This window comes from Caloenas nicobarica, chromosome 2, assembly GCF_036013445.1.
Source record: "Caloenas nicobarica isolate bCalNic1 chromosome 2, bCalNic1.hap1, whole genome shotgun sequence".
In the NCBI taxonomy this organism is placed as follows: domain Eukaryota; kingdom Metazoa; phylum Chordata; class Aves; order Columbiformes; family Columbidae; genus Caloenas; species Caloenas nicobarica.
Window position 1 is genome coordinate 55,216,199 of NC_088246.1, and position 18,258 is coordinate 55,234,456.

Sequence of the window (18,258 nt, forward strand, 5' to 3'; positions counted from 1 at the left end):
CCAAACACTCAGAGATGTTGCCTGTTGCACACTAATGGCACATGGTGCAGTAGCATTTTGTTACTCAAGTTGTTTCAACAAAGCAGGAGAAATAACATCTCACTACATAAGTGTTTTTGCAGTTTTACAGACAGCAATTACTATTCACAACAAATTCACCTAGTATTTAAATCAAAACAATTGCCTAAGTTACATATTTCATGAAAGTCCATAGGTGAAAAAGGAGGTGAAAATAAAAGACGAATGAAAAAATGCACTGTTAATGACTTCGCAAAAATTAAAAGTTCATTGCTCACAGGAGACCTCTTCTCTCCCCACACTGTTTGAGGCTTGGCCAGTCTTTGAAATGTAGCATGCTGCCAACATCAGCTCCCGCTGTCTGTCACAGAATTTAATAGCTAACTCAGAGCAGAGTCTTGCCAACTGCCCTGAGGAATCATATTCCTGACCCCCTCATAACAAAAAAAAGCCTCATTCGACCATAAAGAAAGCAAGCCAGGCAGCAGCTGGAGACTTGAAGGCAGAGGACATTCTCCAACAGCTGTTTTCAAACCCACTTTCTACCTTCTTGCCACCTCCTAAATGACAAGCCTTGCCTGACAGGCTTTGCTGCAGCTCATGGCTGCAGAGCGGTGCAGCTGCTGCGGGGGGCCAGGCTGCCACGGGAGGGACATCTCTCCTGCCCCACATCCCACTGCTCCAAAGGAAAAGCACAACCGCCTCCTGCAGTTTGCCCCTGCTGCTCAGCAAAGTCTGAGAAGCATCCAAGTTATTTTTAAGCCAGGCTACAAAGATGAACTAGGACCCGTGTTGGAGGTTACAAACTCTTCCTATGCAATTTTTAAGCAGTGAGTGGTTTTGTCTGACCTCGCTCCTTAAAAATTAGGAACTAGGGACAAGCTACATATGATTTAAATAGTAAAATAAGAAAGGCATCTTCTAGAACTGCAACTTGAAGCTGAATAATGTAATGGACTGCATCTTATGTTTTTCTAAGTCTGCTTTCAAGGGGCCGAAAATAACCAACTGTTTAGAAAGGCAGTAATTTAGCAGAGATGTTTTTGCAGCAAACCTGCAAATATTTTTGTATTTTACAGTCTGTTGGATGATATAAGTGGAGACAAGAAAAACACCCATTCAAGACACTTGTGTCTAAAAAAACAAAACAAAGCCAAAAGGATTAAGAAGCACTGTATCAAAATTACACCTGTACCTGCACTCAGATCCTTTATTGGATTGAAATAAAGAGACAGAAACGTGAGATTTCATCTTCCAAGCTGGCAAAGAGTGCACTGAACCACTAAGAACTCATACAACATGCAATACTGTTCTTGCACTGGTGTGGCTCTAAAACAAAAGCCAGACATTTTTGAAAACTGTAATGCTGAAACACTTTTGCTCTTTGAACATAATTAAACAGCTCAAAACCAGCAAGGGACTGCATGCTGTGAGATCTTAATAATATGTCCTTTTTGGCTCATTGAGTTTGAATAGGAAGACATAAAATTCAGAAATAAACGTACATGTGTTACCAAAGGGAGTGTGCATAATGTTTTCTGCTGGTTTGGCAGTGACAGCTCTGTAGCCTTAAGTCCTGGGCAATTTATTAACTGAGAATCTCACATTAAATGTGTGCCATTATGATAGCTGGCTTGCAACCAGGGAAAACACAAGACAGTGCAGACTGCTCCTCTTTCTTGCTACCATTTCTAGCACACAGCATAGGTTCTCCCTGTTCCTTTGCAATTTAACTGTTCTTTAGTATTTAAAGCCGAGGCTCTGCTGTAAGGGACTTGGATTTTCAGGAAAGGCTGGCACCCACAGAGGCTTTTTTCCTTAAGAGTTGGGGTAGAACTTTTCAGGACATACTGGGAGTGAAAACCAAATGGGAAAGATGTATCTAACTCTGAGCATCTTTGCAAGTAAAGGCCTTTGGGGCGGCTCTTGGGGCTGTCAACAAACTAAAATTAGGTAGCTGAGTACCTGGTCATGCTACTTCTCCAACCCTGTTTTGAGGCTTCTTAACATATACACATCAATCTGAAAGACAACTGTGCAACTAGAGATCTGGGGCAGGAATTTCAAGGGCAGCGTTGTGTCCTGCTACCACGCTAGGACCATTAAATGTGATCCTTTAGACCCTTGGTCAAAATGTGGGAAATACAGCATGCCAATTACATGAGTGCAGAGACAGAAATTAACTTACCTTAAGCTGACCTATTTCTTTAAATTTGTAAACTTCAAATTCCCAGAGTTCTGTGTTTTTGCCCAGAATTTTCTGGCACTTTCTGGAAGGAAGATGAAAGGAGAGAGAACAAAAGTAGGTACATAGAATGATACAAATGTGATAGCATTACTGCAAGGATTCCTTTCTTCTTCCTATGAAGACACTTACAAAAGTGACTTGTTTTGGCAACCAATGCTTCAAGCAAAGTATGCCAGATACTCCTGCTTTCAGATCTTACAGTTTCGTTGCATCCAAGAGGACTTAACTGCTTATTGTGGCCCTAATCAATAAGGGTGAATGCATATTAGCTTTATGAGTCAAGTTTTTAAGTCTCAGATGAGAAAACTTATAGAGATATACTTACACATATATGAAAACACAAACCATAGGTAATTTCTGATCCTTACTTCAAATACTCATATTTTACATTTTTGTTTAGATCCATGTAACCACAAATTGTTTTCTGATGTTCTCGCCTGTAATGACACACTAATAAACTTAGATTATCAACATCCAAAGAAAACCTTGGTTTTAAAAATCTTGTGTGACTTTGAAAAAAATCAAGGCTGGCTTTCAAAAATATATATGTCTCAATTCTAGTTAAACTTTAGAAAGCTTACAGTAACTTTTGGGTCTCTATAGGCAAGAAAAAATAGAGCACGGTAATACATCTGTATGTTTTGAAACTTCAGAAACTCCATAACACACAGAAAATCAACATTACAAAATACTTCAGAATCAATAAATCATTTTTGCCTTTTTTAACCACACACAGACACACTTTAGCCAGCAAAGAAAATTTTTAATAAGAAGTTACCGAGCAGCCAGGTCATACTCTCCTTTCTCCACTAGGTGATTTATATAGGCTAAGCCAATGTCCTAAAAGGAATAAAAATAAAGAATTAGTTATAAAAGTTCGGAAGTTTACAACTTGATTGCCACAATAGCCATCATTCCAGCAGTATGCACTGCTATTAAGCCTAGCACCAGGCCCTGAGTGGATAACCTGAGTTCTCCTTTAGATGTAGGGTCCACAGAACAGACAAGACAAAATACTTGCTTAGACCACTCGTGGGTTCAAATTAAGATGCTCTTTTAAATAATTCTCATAACCTTATTGATGCTGAGATGACCGTGCCACCTCTACATATTAAGGATTGTTCAAAACACACAGCTGATCACTCAGTGCTTGTGTTCGTTATCTCAAAAAGAAAAAAAACCACCAGCCACTGTATGAGAGACTTTCTTTGTCAATGCAAAGTTTGCAGGGGCGAAAAATTTTGCTTGAGAACATAAATCCTAGTGCTGCAATATTATTATGTATTATTACATACTGAATTGTCCTTCTCAAGAGTTTATCACACAGGTCAGCTGTAAAATTTTTCTGGTAGGTGTTTAATATATTAAAACTTTGGCGAAACAGCCATGCCTTCTGCTGTAATCTCAACACTGGTGTGAAGATAACACAGCCCAGTGCAGCCATTGCAAAACTTAAGAATCACATTGTTGAAAGAACATCTTTTCCAGAAAAACAAACAACCCAAAACAAAACACAAAACCAACCAAACAAAAAAACAACAACAACAAAGATAGCTGTACCATGAAAAAGAACTCCTGTTTCCTACAAAAATAAACATTTGGGTCTTCTGAGGCAAAACATGAATCTTTTTATCAATACAATGGACAGGACAGAGCAGAACAGAACATGAAGAGAGATATCAAGCAACTTCAATTGGTCAATCTACTAAAAAGTTTTAAAAAATAATCATGCATGTACACCAGATTTTAGGATTTCATTCCACTATAGGAACCACCTTTGTATTTTCAACTTCACCATTCTCAAGAAGGATGATTTCTGGCAGCCTCTTGCTCCCCAGTGAGCAGAGAAGACAGAATAAGGAAAGGAGCTGTAGATCAGTGGTTGTATAGGACCCCTGCATCCTGCTCAACAGGTGCAGATGGACAGTGAGCATTACTGCAGTCTAACAAATCCCCAAGACCAACAGACTTGTCAGCTGGTGTGAGTGTGGTGTCACTGGTGTGATCACTGCTGGCCAGTGAGAACCTGAGTTATTTTAAATCCCTGTACCACTAATCCTTCAGTTAAGGCTTGATGGCAACATTTTTCACGTCGACGCATTCCATGGGTTTTGCATTAGAGTCCATACACTCAACAACTCTGCCTCTATATACTCACAATGAATCTCATCTTAATGGAGCAAATTTCTGCAAACCAAGAGAAAAGGCTTCCCCCTGCCCACCCCAACCCCCCCACCTTTTCCCCTAATGTATTTTCAGGACCTCCTTTGGAATTCTTTCCATCTTTTGCAAGGGCCACAGAGCAGCTAAATCATACAAACTCTGTGATAGGTCATGGCATGCCATTAGGTCTTGATTCCACTTCTGGACTACACAAGAAGAAAAGAATTTTTAAGACATACTGATACACAGTGTGTGTATTATAGCAGCAATCTGGCTAAAAATTAAACACATCTTTTAACACTGTGTACTTGAATACGAACTTCTATTGAAAGAAGCAGCAGTATTCATGATATACCAATGTGTTCACAATGAGGTCAATTTAAACAAACAAACAAACAAGAGGCAATATTAGCAATGCTTTTGTGGCTATTACATTATTCCTCCTTTTTGTCTTAAACATCTATACCCTTTGTTGCTCTGTGAAGTGACTATAAACACGGGAAATAATTATACAGGAGAAAAGGAGCTGAACTATGTAAAATAATGAGAATTGCAAAGTAACATAAGAGACCTAGATGTGAAACTGCAGCTGAATTTCAATAGCATTTAAAAGGTCTTCCAATTGCACCTTTTAAACTCGTGCCAAAACCCTGTCACATGTATATAGAAAAATTAAAGAAAAATATGTCACCCCCCACCCAATCTCTAATATTGTAACACTGTGTGTTACTTGAAACAGCAGCAAATTTAATACAGAAATAAAAGCAACCAAAATCTCCACCAGCAATCAGAGAAGTAGAATCCTCTTCTTTTTAATGTCAATAGCACCTTCATAAAATCCAGATCCTTTTGTGTCTCACACACTAACATTTCTGTTCTGCAGCTGAAACCAAGAAATCGAATGCTAGTTGGAGTATGCCTAACAGCTACTGTCTGGTGAAATACAGAACAGGAAACATATTTGTAGCATTTCGCAGTATTCTATAAAAATCAGGTATTTTGTTTTGAATTTAAGTTTTGAGACTTACCAAAATCTTGTGCTTTTTTATGGTTTTCTGACTGATCTCAGCTGCCATCAAAGCTTCCTATATTCAAAAAGTAGAGAACAGAGATACTAGTCAAATACACAAACTTTCAATACAGAAAGCTCTAGAACTGCATAAATCAACTACTTTTCAGAGCAGAGTGTTTGAAGCACTAGAATTTTTAATGCCATGGTTGAATGAACAGCTTTCAATTCATACTCAAACAAAAGCAGTCAACCAAAGAGAAAACTAGTTTTGTTTCCATCTGGGTTCACTCCACATTACTATATTAGGATCAAATCGCAAGATTACAACGAAACCGACAATGCAATCGCATTGGATCATTTTCAAGTAAGAACCCTTCGCTACCAAAACCTGTGAAAGAAATCATCAGGAAAGGGGGTGTGGGAAGGCTACCTTTCACTTCCTCAGCCCAAAAGTCTTCTCCAGTCAGACTGATTTATATTTCAATGTCATTTGCTGTTCCTCTACTTCTTTCAAATGTACAGAAACAAAGCTGGCACTTTTACAAACAAAATGAAACCTTTAACTTCCATCGTAACACACAAGCCATCTACTACCTTGGATGGCTTTCACAAAGGCACACGCACAGCTGTCACTTGCAAATTACTGGAGTCTTCAGGGACGAAATGCTGTGATTTACATAAACTGCAAAACTGCACTCATCATATGAGTTTGCTATTCAGATGCAAAAGCATCCACAAGGATTTAAACAAATATGCATGAGGAATATAATGATTGCATCAACAAAAGGAATACAGGCTGAATGGCTTTCCCACTCTTTTTTTTTGCTTATAATAGGCGTCCAACAAATAACACATAAATAAGAATTTGCAAGTTACTTTATACATCATAACAAGAGTTCTAAGGTATTAACTGCAAGACATTAGAATCCAGAACACTGGGTGCATGTTGATATTGTCTGTAAGAATTTATTATTATTGTTTTAAGTGTTTAGACATGCATGCTTAAACACACCAATATTTATGCAACCAAATGCTGAGCTGTTTTCCAAGGATGCTGTATACCCTTCTGTTTTAACATTGGTCCTGCTTTTTTTGTGAGTAAAACTACTTTTGGCACCAATACCTACAGTTCAAGCCCATATTATTTTGCTCTTAAAAGCTTCACACTGAAGGTAAGCAACACAGAGCAATGTACAGTACCCTAACGCAGCCTTTTCATTCTGTAGTGGAAGCAATATAGAATGGGAAAAATCTAATAACCCCCACCAAGTCCATTTCCCTTCCCTCTTTAGTTGGGATAAATCTAGAAAAATAACTACACAGCTCATAAGTTAACTCTTCTGCTGCTTTAAAACCAAAAACCAGCTTTAATATTTTTCAGTGACAGCTAATACATTTCATACCTGATGCTGAGAGCAGTATTCACAGCATCTAATTCAGCTATGTCACTTGGGTGCAATTCAGACCAGTTGTTTTAGTAGGAAGACAAACTCTCCAGAGAGACTGAGAGATGTGTAGTCGGCTCCTACCCTTTACAAGCATTTAGTGAATGACTGTAGGAACAAAAAACATCCAATCCAGATGACCTAGCAAAGTTCATAATCCCACCCCAACTTCCAAACCAGGAAAGCCTGAAGGAAAGAATGTTGCAAAAATTACTTCGTATTTCTTCTTTTCAAGAAGCCAGTCAATGTGGTCATCTTGGTCCCGCTCTTTAGCCACAACCACATCTCTTGGGCTGATGATATAGAAAAGTGATTCACCCTCCGAATACTCTGCAAATGCATACACAGTTTTATTATTATGATATCTTCCTTAAGTAAAGCCCTGCTTTTTAGTACACCCTTGAGGAGAATTTAAAAGGGGGAGATGAAAGCAAGACAGCAAAGCTACTCCTGCAGAACATGCTTGTGTGGGAAGCCGTATTCTCCAATAAATTAAAAGTTGTTTAAACGGCAAAATAGCTTTCAAAAAATCACTACAGCTTATTGCAAATTCTGATTCATCCAGTATGTGTAAACTTTATGATGGTTTAGAACACATTATTATACTTTTAGAGGACTATTACACTACATAGCCTGCAATAAACTTATCCTCCGCATCAAGGTCAAGGCCATCAAAAGCATGAATGATAGATGCCATAACCCCTGGGGGACAAAGCACATCATTACAGCAATGCATTTGCAATGCTATAAGTTAAGGTTATATGTATAATGCATTTGCTTATACCATAAGCCTTTATTTTTGAGTAAGCTCGAAGTAAAAATGTACTTAAAGGTAAAATCAAACACAGAAGATGACTGTTCATAATAGTTATTATTTCCACAGAACCCATGAAGAAACACCATCAATATTTTGTAGGTACAGGAAAGAAAACCATCCTACATCCTTTATCTATGCACATATACAAATATACTCCTGAACCGATACACAATCCACAAAATAATGATTGTTTTAAAGCCATCCAAGAAACTGAGACTTGTCAGAGGAACTGGAATATTCATTAAGCATAAAAGTACAACTGTGGGGACCAATGTTCTGCTTAGGGACAGGTATAAAGAAATCCCAATTCTATTGACAGTAGCAGAGATGTTTTGGAGATCAGGAGGAGATGCACTATATTTCTAGTGGCTTAAGGGCATTGATGTACACAAAGATGCCTGCCAAGCCTGTGATTTGAAGCGTGCTGCCAGAGAAGATGCTTAAAAATCAGATTAATGGATTTTAAAAGCCAGAAGGAATGTTTCTGTGTAACGCAGGCCATATAATCTTCACCAAGGAATTCTGCATCAGCTTTGCCATGTATCTTTCTGAACTACAACACATATAACAGAAAACCATCCCATCTTATTTAAAAGACTGTTATATATTGTGCCAGGGTTTAATCTCCCTGCTTGTTACATAATTAAACCTATCTTCTAGGCTGAACTTGCCAAACTCCAGTTTCTATTAATTACATTTTACCATTCTGGAGTCTGTTATACGTCAACAGCTTCGGTACAGGGAAGCTAAATATCAGTGAGCCCCTTTTAAGTTGATTCAGGTGCATCTGAGTGTTGAAATGACATTTATTCCATCTTTGGCTCTAAAGCAGCTTTTCCAGACACTGTATCACTCATTTCACTGAAGCCGTTTGTGACCGAAGAGACACAGGAGCTCCTGTGGATCACATGCTGAATACATCTCCAAAGATACTGCTTTCCACAATACTTGACATTACATGAGATCCGTATTTCTGCCTACCCCAGTATGTCTGACTTACTAGATGGCATTACAAATCATGATGTTTAAAAATGCACATTCGTTTTCTTTCCTGTGACTGGTTCTTGTGGATTTCCACTTCAAACTTCGGTGCCATACGCAGTTATAGACAGTTATTCAAGGAGATGACATAAAAATGAAAAAGGAGGCTGAGTGCTTCCAAATCAAGTCTTTTTAAACCAAGTTATGAAAATAAAACAATATTAAGACCACCTACCTAAATGATAATCTCTGCATTCATTTTCCTGAAATCCTCGTACTGTTAGTGCATCAGAAGAGATCTCTTCACAAGACTCAGGTAGGGGTTGTACAATATCCAATCTAGGCCTTGCACAACACTCCACTTCCTAGAAAAATGCAAACATCTTAGTTGCATCCTACATGATTTACCTTCGCAATGCCAACTGATGGTCATCTACAAGCAGGGCTGAAATTCAACAGCTGCGAACATTCCCAAAAGTCCAGTACTTTGCACTGGGTACTCAACTGCAAACCACACAAGTTGAAAAGTTGTGCTCCACAAAGTAGCTGTAATCATATCTGAAACACAAAGTCATTCCTACTTTTGGCTTGCTTCCCTTGAACAGATCAGTGCAGAGAAGGGGTTTAGACAAGACACAGGTCTAACCCATCCCCTGAGTTTGCTCACTATTTTTCTGCTCTTGGTCACAGAAATTTTCAGGGCTATCACAGATGATCATCAACCATTGCATTCAGCAAGCAACAGAACAATTTAAGACACGTTCCCAGCTGGGCTCAGGCCTCAAAGGACAAAAGCTCTATGAATCAATGATATTCTAGTAGCAAGATGAACTTGTTATTTTTTAGCTGCTGTTTAAGTTAGCACTTTTAAGTGTCCAGTAGAATAGGGAAAAAATAACCTGACAATAATCTACAACCCTTGCTGTGCTGATGATGTTAGAATAACATGAACTTTCAAGTGCAATGTAGGTGCTTATAGTAAGATGACATCATGGATTTTCATCCTCTACCCAAGGAAAACTGTTGTCTTCATCTAGCTGTATTTTTAATTAAGGGCCAAGACAATCCCTTTTTTTCCACTTCTTGCTGTGAATTATAACAAAATAGAGAATGAAAAAGGAAGGAGACATACAAACTGGATTTACACAGCTCTAGTCTACTCATTCAGCAGCAGCACCACTCAAGTCTTTCCTCAACTTATCTGTTCCAGTGGACGTGAGTTGAATTTTGATCCAATTTGTAACAAGTAGGAAGCTGCCGTTTGAAAGCTATGAAATTAAGTGCAGGAAGAACAGTGTTCCTTACAACCCAAGAGCGTTTGTAGGGAGCAGCACTTCTGCTGCAAGCTCAGGCGGGTCGGGCTCCATGGGGGGGTTCCTACCACACCAGGGCACAGACACAGTGACGAGGAGGAGAGTACTTTTGTTTTCTTGCTAGAGGCACCCAGAGAACTGAGAAGTCATCAAAGGTCAGCATTCAGAGTATCTTTAAAAGGCTAAAAGCAAATACATGAAAAAAAAATAATCTCTTTCCTATGTTCAATTATTATATCACCTGAAATTCTCTTTTCATCTTTCTTTCCTGAAGCAGTTAGAATGAATTTAACCTCTATCAGTCACTACCTCCTTTATCCTATGCTCCTTTCCCATGCTACTACTTCATTAACAGCAGCTTCCCAGTTTCCTTGCTCCTGAGCATTTCAACCCACCTTTTCCTCTCCCTTCCTTTTCCAATTTGTTTGCCTCCTTTCCTTTCACTGACTCTCCTGTGCTAAAAGGACTACTGTACTGGTTCTCTTGGGAAACACTGCTGTGACATTATTTTTCTCCCTAATATAAATAAAGAAATAATAATCTGACATCCTGCAGCAGAGCTAGAAGCTAACCCTATTGATTTCAGCAGGCTCGAGCGTTTGTTTGAACCCACGGCATTGCATTGCCTAGCAACTTGTGCACCCAGTTGCTTAAGGTTACTATGGTGATGGTTGTCTAATGCAGCCGTACTATCAAAGAGATGATCAAGAGCATCTGCCATTCTCACACTGCAACTTCAAGGATTTCCTCCACTGCCTTGCCTTTTATTTGGCAATATGAAATAAATGTCGGAGACAGACACGGCACTCACCCGCGTGCAGTAAAAACAGCTGACATGAATTCTAATTTCTACCTATCTACACATGTATCTGGGTGTACGCAACTAAAGGTCTTAGAAGCAAGGGAAGCAACGATGCCGCTTGCTCATGATCGTGCATCCCACCCCCGCCACAGTGACTTTTATTTGCTTGAGTTGATCAACTTCACTACTCAGTTCTTCTAGGATGCAGTGTCAGCAAGCCTCTCTTGTGGCTCAAAAAGATTCTTTGTGTCTTCTGGCAAAGAAATAGCAGAAAGAAAAGAGAAAAGGAGAGAAAAAGAGATGGGGGGGAGGGAAAGAAAGGAAAAAGGAGAGAAAAGGACAATCAAGAGACCTTCTCTGCCTCCTGCAAGAAAGAAAGGTAGCCACACAGGGCTTCTGAAAGGTAAGTACGTTAGTCTTCAACATCGCCTCCACTGACCTTATTTCACAGGTCAGAGAAGTTTCAAGCACTGTTCACTACCAGCAGACTACAAATTTTTCCACAGATAATCAAATCTGCATGACCAGTTTAAAGGCCTGACTCACAGGGACAGTTTACTGCTGTGAAGAAACTCTAACAATTACCGTTTTTTCAGAAATCTCCTTTACATATGAAAGTATAACAAGCTGGTCGCAGAGAGGTGCAAGTCCACTGATATAGAATTCAGTGTCGAACTGGAAAACTGAAACACAGAAAAGATAACAAATTGTTAAATAAATGACTGTGTATGAGCTACTCCCTAAGAAAAACACACAACTGATTTTCAGCAGCAATCAAAAGCATGCAGTAGCACTTCAGAGAAATGATGACTCAATACATATAAAGAACCTACAGACTTCCCAGTTGGATCAGTAAGATGAAAAATTACATTTAACAGATTAAATTCCATTAAAGCTTGCAAGAAGAAGTGTTTGTGCTCCAGGACATGCTAGAGATGAAACACTTGAAGTGAATGGTCAGCCTGATTTTCAGTAATCATATTAAAAAAAAGAAAGCAAAACAAAACCCAATAAAACAGGCAATAAATAGTACACCTTCATTGGTTTGCATATTCACAGAAAGTCATGTAGCCATAAGAGAATCACACCTGCTACACCTATTGCTATGACATATGAAAACACAAAGACCATTATCTATTTATCATGACTTTAAACATCACAGGAAGATTTACAGATACCCTCATTGCAAAGAAAACATACTGTTAAACAGTCCCTTTTCTTGTTGACGGAACTGAAAATGTAATTTCCTAAAACTGGTCTTGAAATTGAGATAGTTAGGTGATGACTATTTTGAGAAAGAAAAAGAGAGTTGAACTGTATTTACAAAAAGTTTCATTACAGCAGACCCCTGCCACAGAAATAGCCCTTTTGTTTTATTCTGCTGGATTTGCAGTGCAGGCATTCAAAATCTGGGAAGCCCTTTTTGTGGGCTCCTCTCTCATAATGCCCAAAATAGGAATCATCCAAGTGCTCATATTAGAAAACCTTATACCTATAAGCTTTTATGAAAATATCAGATGCGTCATAATTTTCTTCTGAAACATGGTTTTAGGAGAATCTAAGTGTACGTAGGAAACAAAAGCTTCCTTGCTTTCTGCTTAGCATGGTACATTCCTAATATCTACTGCTTACTGAAATAGTTACTAATTATTTTAGCAAAGCAAACAGAAAATGCAGCATAATGACACTAAAAATAAAGCTAATTTTCTTTAGCTAAGGTAACAAGAAGGAACAGGAGAAACAATCATCCTCCTGCTAAAGGAGAAAAAAATACTATTGAGTAAAGTACAGATTTGACACCTGTCTCTCAGTGAATAAGTAAATACGGTTCTTCTCTTAATTACTTCTGACACTTTGACATCACTGGGGTCCAAAATACTACACAAGGGTAGAGCACTCTATCCATTCCAGGAAAGAATAGGTTCACTTTTGTAATCCTTTGTTACTTTGTTCTAGCCTGCAAGACTGATGAGATTACTTCGACTGTGTTGCTCTGAGTGATGACTTCAAACAAACTGTGTCAGAAACATCTACATAATATATCTTATGCTCAGTCTAAAATTTAGTATCTGGTATTTTAAAACAATACGGGAATGCAGGAGGAAAAACATGGAAAAGAAAAAGTCAAATCCATAATGATGGCAAGAAGGATAAGCAAAGAAACTTTCAGCTTTAAAAGGTGACAAGAGAAGGCTCTCAAACACACATAAAACACTGCGGTTTGAATTTGGAGAGAAAAACAGTGTGGTGGATGGTACATTTATAAAGATTATGGGCACAGTTTTTAAAAACCATGTGAGTTTCTTTGACTTCCACTGGAACTTCAGTTCTTTTGCTACTGAAACGTGTTTGTAATGTCCACCTAACAGTGTATTTAGGATCAAGCAGCAGTAGTGTTCTGCAAAACAAAAAATAAACAAATAAAAATCATCACTTCAAGTTTTCTTTTTAAATGGAGTTTAGTTTCCTTGGTTTCACTTTCAGCTTTGTCTCAGCTCATCCTCCTCAAGAGGCCTTGTTGAAACACAATGCTCCAGCTCTGCTGCTACAGCCTTGAACAAAGAATAGCTAGCTTAGACAGTGCTTCTTGACCTGATAAAAACCTTTGATGCAGCTAATCAAAAAAGTCTTACTGAAAAAAACTATAGAAGTTCTAGCTGCACAGAACACCAATAGGTTAATTTGACTTACTCTCTGGACACTTTGTTGTGATCAAGGGGGGGAAAAAAAAAGCCAACATAGAGGCAATCAGAAATGCTGTTAATTTGAAAAGGATCCAAAACAATTAAAACAAACGTAGTATTGAAGTAAATTGGAATGACCGAGGTATGGCCATGTGTCATACATGTTTACGCCTGTCATAAGAGAAGATGGAAGATATGCTGACAGTGGATCTATTCTATGTTCAGCATCTACATAGAGCTGTCAAACAAATTACCAGGAAGAAAAAAAAAAAAAAAAAATCCTGTGAATCTTTTTTTATTGTTCAAATGAAATGTATGAAATACACCACACTACAGAAATGAAACAATATATGCTACATTATTTACCCAAACCCTCTAAAGCAACTTTCTCTGGAATTTAAAGATACACACACACGTGATGGACTGAAACCAAAATAAGTCTATTTTGTTTAATCAGATCTCAAAAACCAGCCCCTGCTTTTCCACTGAAAATTTATATAGAGTGAAATTCTGGTTACAGTCAGAGGTTTTTGCTGTTGATTTCAATGGGGCCAAGGTTTTGACATTGTCTTTTGGGAAAGTAAGGAAGAAGCTGAACCAGCAAGCTAGGCTTAAAATCTAAACTCTGTAAAGCCTCTGTCACTGAAAGCTGTTGCCTTACAACTTGCTACCAGCACAGAATGGAAACGAGCAAGAAATTTTGCTACCACAATAATTTTTCTCAGTTACAGTATCACACTAATCAGAAACATCAGGAAAAAAGCCCACTACCTCATCAGGCCAGTAATGACCAATCTGGTGAAGTCTACTCTTTCAATTAAATTAGAAAAATGTCTTGTCTACTGTAAGTAGTGTTACAATTTGCTGCTTTAACTGCAGTCAGGTTGTGAGAAACAGAAGTGCTACCATGGTGCTGAAACAACCAATGATACGACAAGGGGTAATGGGTTCAAACTGGAACACAACAGGTTCGACTTAAATTTGAGAAGAAACTTCTCAGTAGGGGTAAAAGAGCCCTGGAAAAGGCTGCCCAGGGAGGTTGTGGAGTCTCCTTCTCTGGAGACATTCAAAACCCGCCTGGACGCCTTCCTGTGTAACCTCATCTGGGTGTTCCTGCTCCGCCTGGGGGATTGGACTGGATGATCTTTTGAGGTCCCTTCCAATCCCTAACATTCAGTGATTCTGTGAAGTCATCTTGCCCCATTCCACCTCACACAGCAATAAAAATAATCTTCAGAAATATGGCAATTGCCTGTACAACTCTCTAGCTACAGACACACAACCTTTATGGAAATCCTGTGGAATCCTTGATGACAACTGGAAAGTCAGAAGCTTGAGTTTCAAAGCTTCAAGGCTGATTTTCTGAAAAGCTCATTTTCGCATTACACATTGAACTGAGAAAAATTTGTTAACCAATATGGAAAATATTCAGGAGTCTGATAATCTTGACTGATGTTATCAAGTAATTTAGAAGTGATCAGTTTGGATTGTGGCAAAGCAAGATGAGCAGAAGCCTAAGTAGAATCAGCTATATAAATGGGATGGGTATTTTCCTTCTGGCCCCCTCCTCTTTTTTTTTTTGGCAATTTGTTTCTCAGAGTGCAGCAGACTCACTCCAATTAAATGTTTGCATAAATCAGCACATAAATTTGATGACATTTAGTCACAGTTAATTTCCTGCTCATCACATTCATTAATTAAGCTTTGAGTTCTGTCTATATAAAGAGAAAAATGCTGGTATGGTAGATCCCAGTATCTCATTTTACAAACCAAAAAATAAATATTCCCATGTTTTCTTTTCAGACAAAAATGTGCAATCTCAATGCTTGCTGGTAACTTACAGTTATACAGCTATTCCTTTACAAAACACACAGATGTGGTGCTGCAAGCATATCCACAAAACATGTAATTTTTAAACCAGAATCCTACATTGTGGGGAACCTAGAGGAATGAAGAAGAGAAACAACCGCTCGAGAAGTATTGCTGGCTGCTTGGCACCTGGAATTCAGCTGAGATTCCTCAGATAAAATTTGGGCTAAAATAAATTGAATAGGAAGTCTCTAATTGACTTCAAGTCTTTTACTGACTTCCAGTTCTAATCTCTATCTTCCACTATCATGAACAACTTGAGTAACTGAGGCAGAGATAAAGTACTTTTCCATAACAAGTATATAAAATCCTGGGCTACTTGACAAGGCCGTTGAAGACCAGATGCCCCCTTTCACTTTGAAAAGGCATCGTATTAACTGCAAAGTGCTAATTAGTTCTTTAGCAACCCGCCTTCTCACACGTTCCAGCTGAGGAAGGGTTCCCTGTTCAGACCAGAAGTTGTCCAGCATTATAGCTTTTGTACACGCATAAGGAGCGAGCACAGAGGTCAAGTGCTCTTTAAGAAGGATCACAACGGCATTTAGTCCACGTTAAGCCTGTAATTCAATACCAATACTTTCTAATCAATACACTACTTCACAGCAGTAGCTGACAGAGCTAAACTGATAGGATCTGCTCAGCTAACATACATTTAAACTTAAATAGAAACATTTCACTGGAGTTTATCTTCGACACCAAATGAAGACCCACAGAGGCAATGAACTGTAACATATAACTAGAGACATTGGAAAAGATTACTGAAGAAAAGCACCATTAATATACTGAAAGATGTAAACAAAATTAGCAATGTCATGCAGATCTCAATGTGTAATTGATCTAATTTCTCTTATAGGTAACCACAGCATCATCCTATTTAAAATAGAACAGCTACAATAGTTCAGTGGTGTTACTTTCCCACATTATGGCCCATCTGGTTTAGCATCATGGTAGACACTGTATTTATTTCCTGCCTCAGAGTAAATAAGCTATGTGTCAAGACAGAATCAGAAGATGAAGAGAACTTTGTTACACAGGATCATATGTACCTAACTTACAGCACAGGAAATGCTCTGGTTTTGTATTCACTGGGCTGCAAACCACTGGAGAAACATTTATGATTCTACTAATGCCATCACAGTTTACTATAATACTATCATGGAATTTTGAGGCCCTCAGAATGGCTCTAAAAGAGCATAAATCTGAAACTGTTGAAACATGAGAAAACACTGTGTTACCATAGACTTCATATGTATTGCCCTGATAAGCAGAGAAGCAAGTATGAAGTCTCCTATTCCACTTCTGGTTTTCATTCCAGGTGCAAAATTGTAAAAGCGAGAGGAAAAAAATAAAACAAAAACCACACAACTAAACATGACAAAAGTTACACTGTGTTATGGGCTTCATTTTTCATAAGTATGTTGTCAAGATGTTATGGGTCAAAACCTCTGAAGGATATTCAGCTATCCTGCCACTGAAGGATATTCAAGATATATGCCTTGTATAAATTCTTTACATTATGAAAGCATATCAGCCACTCAAGGTATTAGTGGTCTTGCAGAAAACTATACTGGTTGCTGGTCTTGCCCATTAATATCAGACCTTGCAGCTATGCCATTGAAAAGTTGAAATAAAATTGAAATAGATGCTATGGCATGACACACAGCTCTCAAGACCTTCTATGTAACTACATCAAAAGCTATTGTAATTTATATTGAGACTTGAACAAATAATGTCTCTCTCTTTTTCCTCCTAATCTAATACCCACGTTTCAATGAGTGCTGCTGACAGCATTTGGCAGAGCTGTTCCAGTGCTTTGACCTGAAACTAGAAAGAAAAATCTCAAGCATATTGTTAACAGGTTGAGATAGAATGCCAGTCCTCAAGAATACAGAGAAAATTTTAGGCTAAAAATTGTAAGATGAAAAAGTTACTTCCACAAAAATCTCTAATCTTCAGGTCTGCACTTAATTTAAAAAAAAAGCTTTCATCAGACTACTTATTTTTTAATGACGTTCCAATAGACAGTCATGTCAGATTAGCTTCTTCCACGGAGACACATTATAGCTGAAGTAGAAGTTGCCTCTCTTCCCTTATCACTATGTAAACAGCCTTGTTTAATTATTTTCTAAAAGCTACTTATAGGTACAGGAAAGATCTGAGGCTAAAACTTAAGGCTGAACTTCTTGACAAAATTCTCTCAAATATCCTAGAATCCACAGTTTATTATTCTGTTGGGCCCATGTAATCTTAAATAACAAATAGCTTTCAGGTCTCAGTTAATTGTCAGGCATGCCACTGCCTCTCAGTATACACAGTTCCTATAGAGTTTAACAAGTCTCAGTTTATTTTAAGAAGCTATTTTAAAATGTTTTTTTCCTAAACTCAGAAAGCCGAGTATACACCTACGCCACGCACCATTCTAATCTGACATGAGTCAGGATCTTGCTTGAACACTCTTCTCTACAAACTCATGTCATTACAGTCAAGCCAAGGATGCACCAAAGTTTACAAACTGTTGTTGACTCATGATTTGCAGAGTCCCAGAGGGCCTGTTTATCATCCCAGCAACACTACCTCTTCATATATATTTATTATATATTCTCCAGAAGTAGTTTCTGGGACAGTTGTGACTTTTTGTTTATGTCTCCTCTTGCCCTCCAAATTTCCTTTAATTCCGCTTTACGTTTTACTTAATACACACGTTTTGTCAAGACCTTTTCCATTAATCAGCAATAATGAAATGTATTCACATCACCTAAGCTAGACAAATAAGAAAGCAAAAGAGAACATAAAATGCAGAAGTAAAAAAGGCAACAAAAAGAAATTCAAATCATTTTCCATCACTATACCAAAGAGATGTGTAAAAAAAAAAAAAAGAAAAAAAAAAAGAAGAGTTATGAGCAGTG

General features: G+C 38.1%; 1 protein-coding gene across 2 annotated transcripts in view; it reads right to left on the reverse strand.

Annotated features, from left to right (window-relative positions):
• VPS41 (VPS41 subunit of HOPS complex) overlaps window positions 1–18,258 on the reverse strand; it is a 105,545-nt gene that overhangs the window by 24,971 nt on the left and 62,316 nt on the right. For both annotated transcript variants that reach the window (XM_065629403.1, XM_065629404.1), the window contains 6 exons: window positions 11,385–11,482; window positions 8,920–9,049; window positions 7,101–7,216; window positions 5,458–5,514; window positions 3,045–3,106; window positions 2,207–2,288 (listed from right to left, as the gene is read on the reverse strand). In XM_065629403.1, coding sequence (XP_065485475.1) covers window positions 2,207–2,288; window positions 3,045–3,106; window positions 5,458–5,514; window positions 7,101–7,216; window positions 8,920–9,049; window positions 11,385–11,482 — 545 coding nt within the window. The remainder of the gene's footprint in view (window positions 1–2,206; window positions 2,289–3,044; window positions 3,107–5,457; window positions 5,515–7,100; window positions 7,217–8,919; window positions 9,050–11,384; window positions 11,483–18,258) is intronic.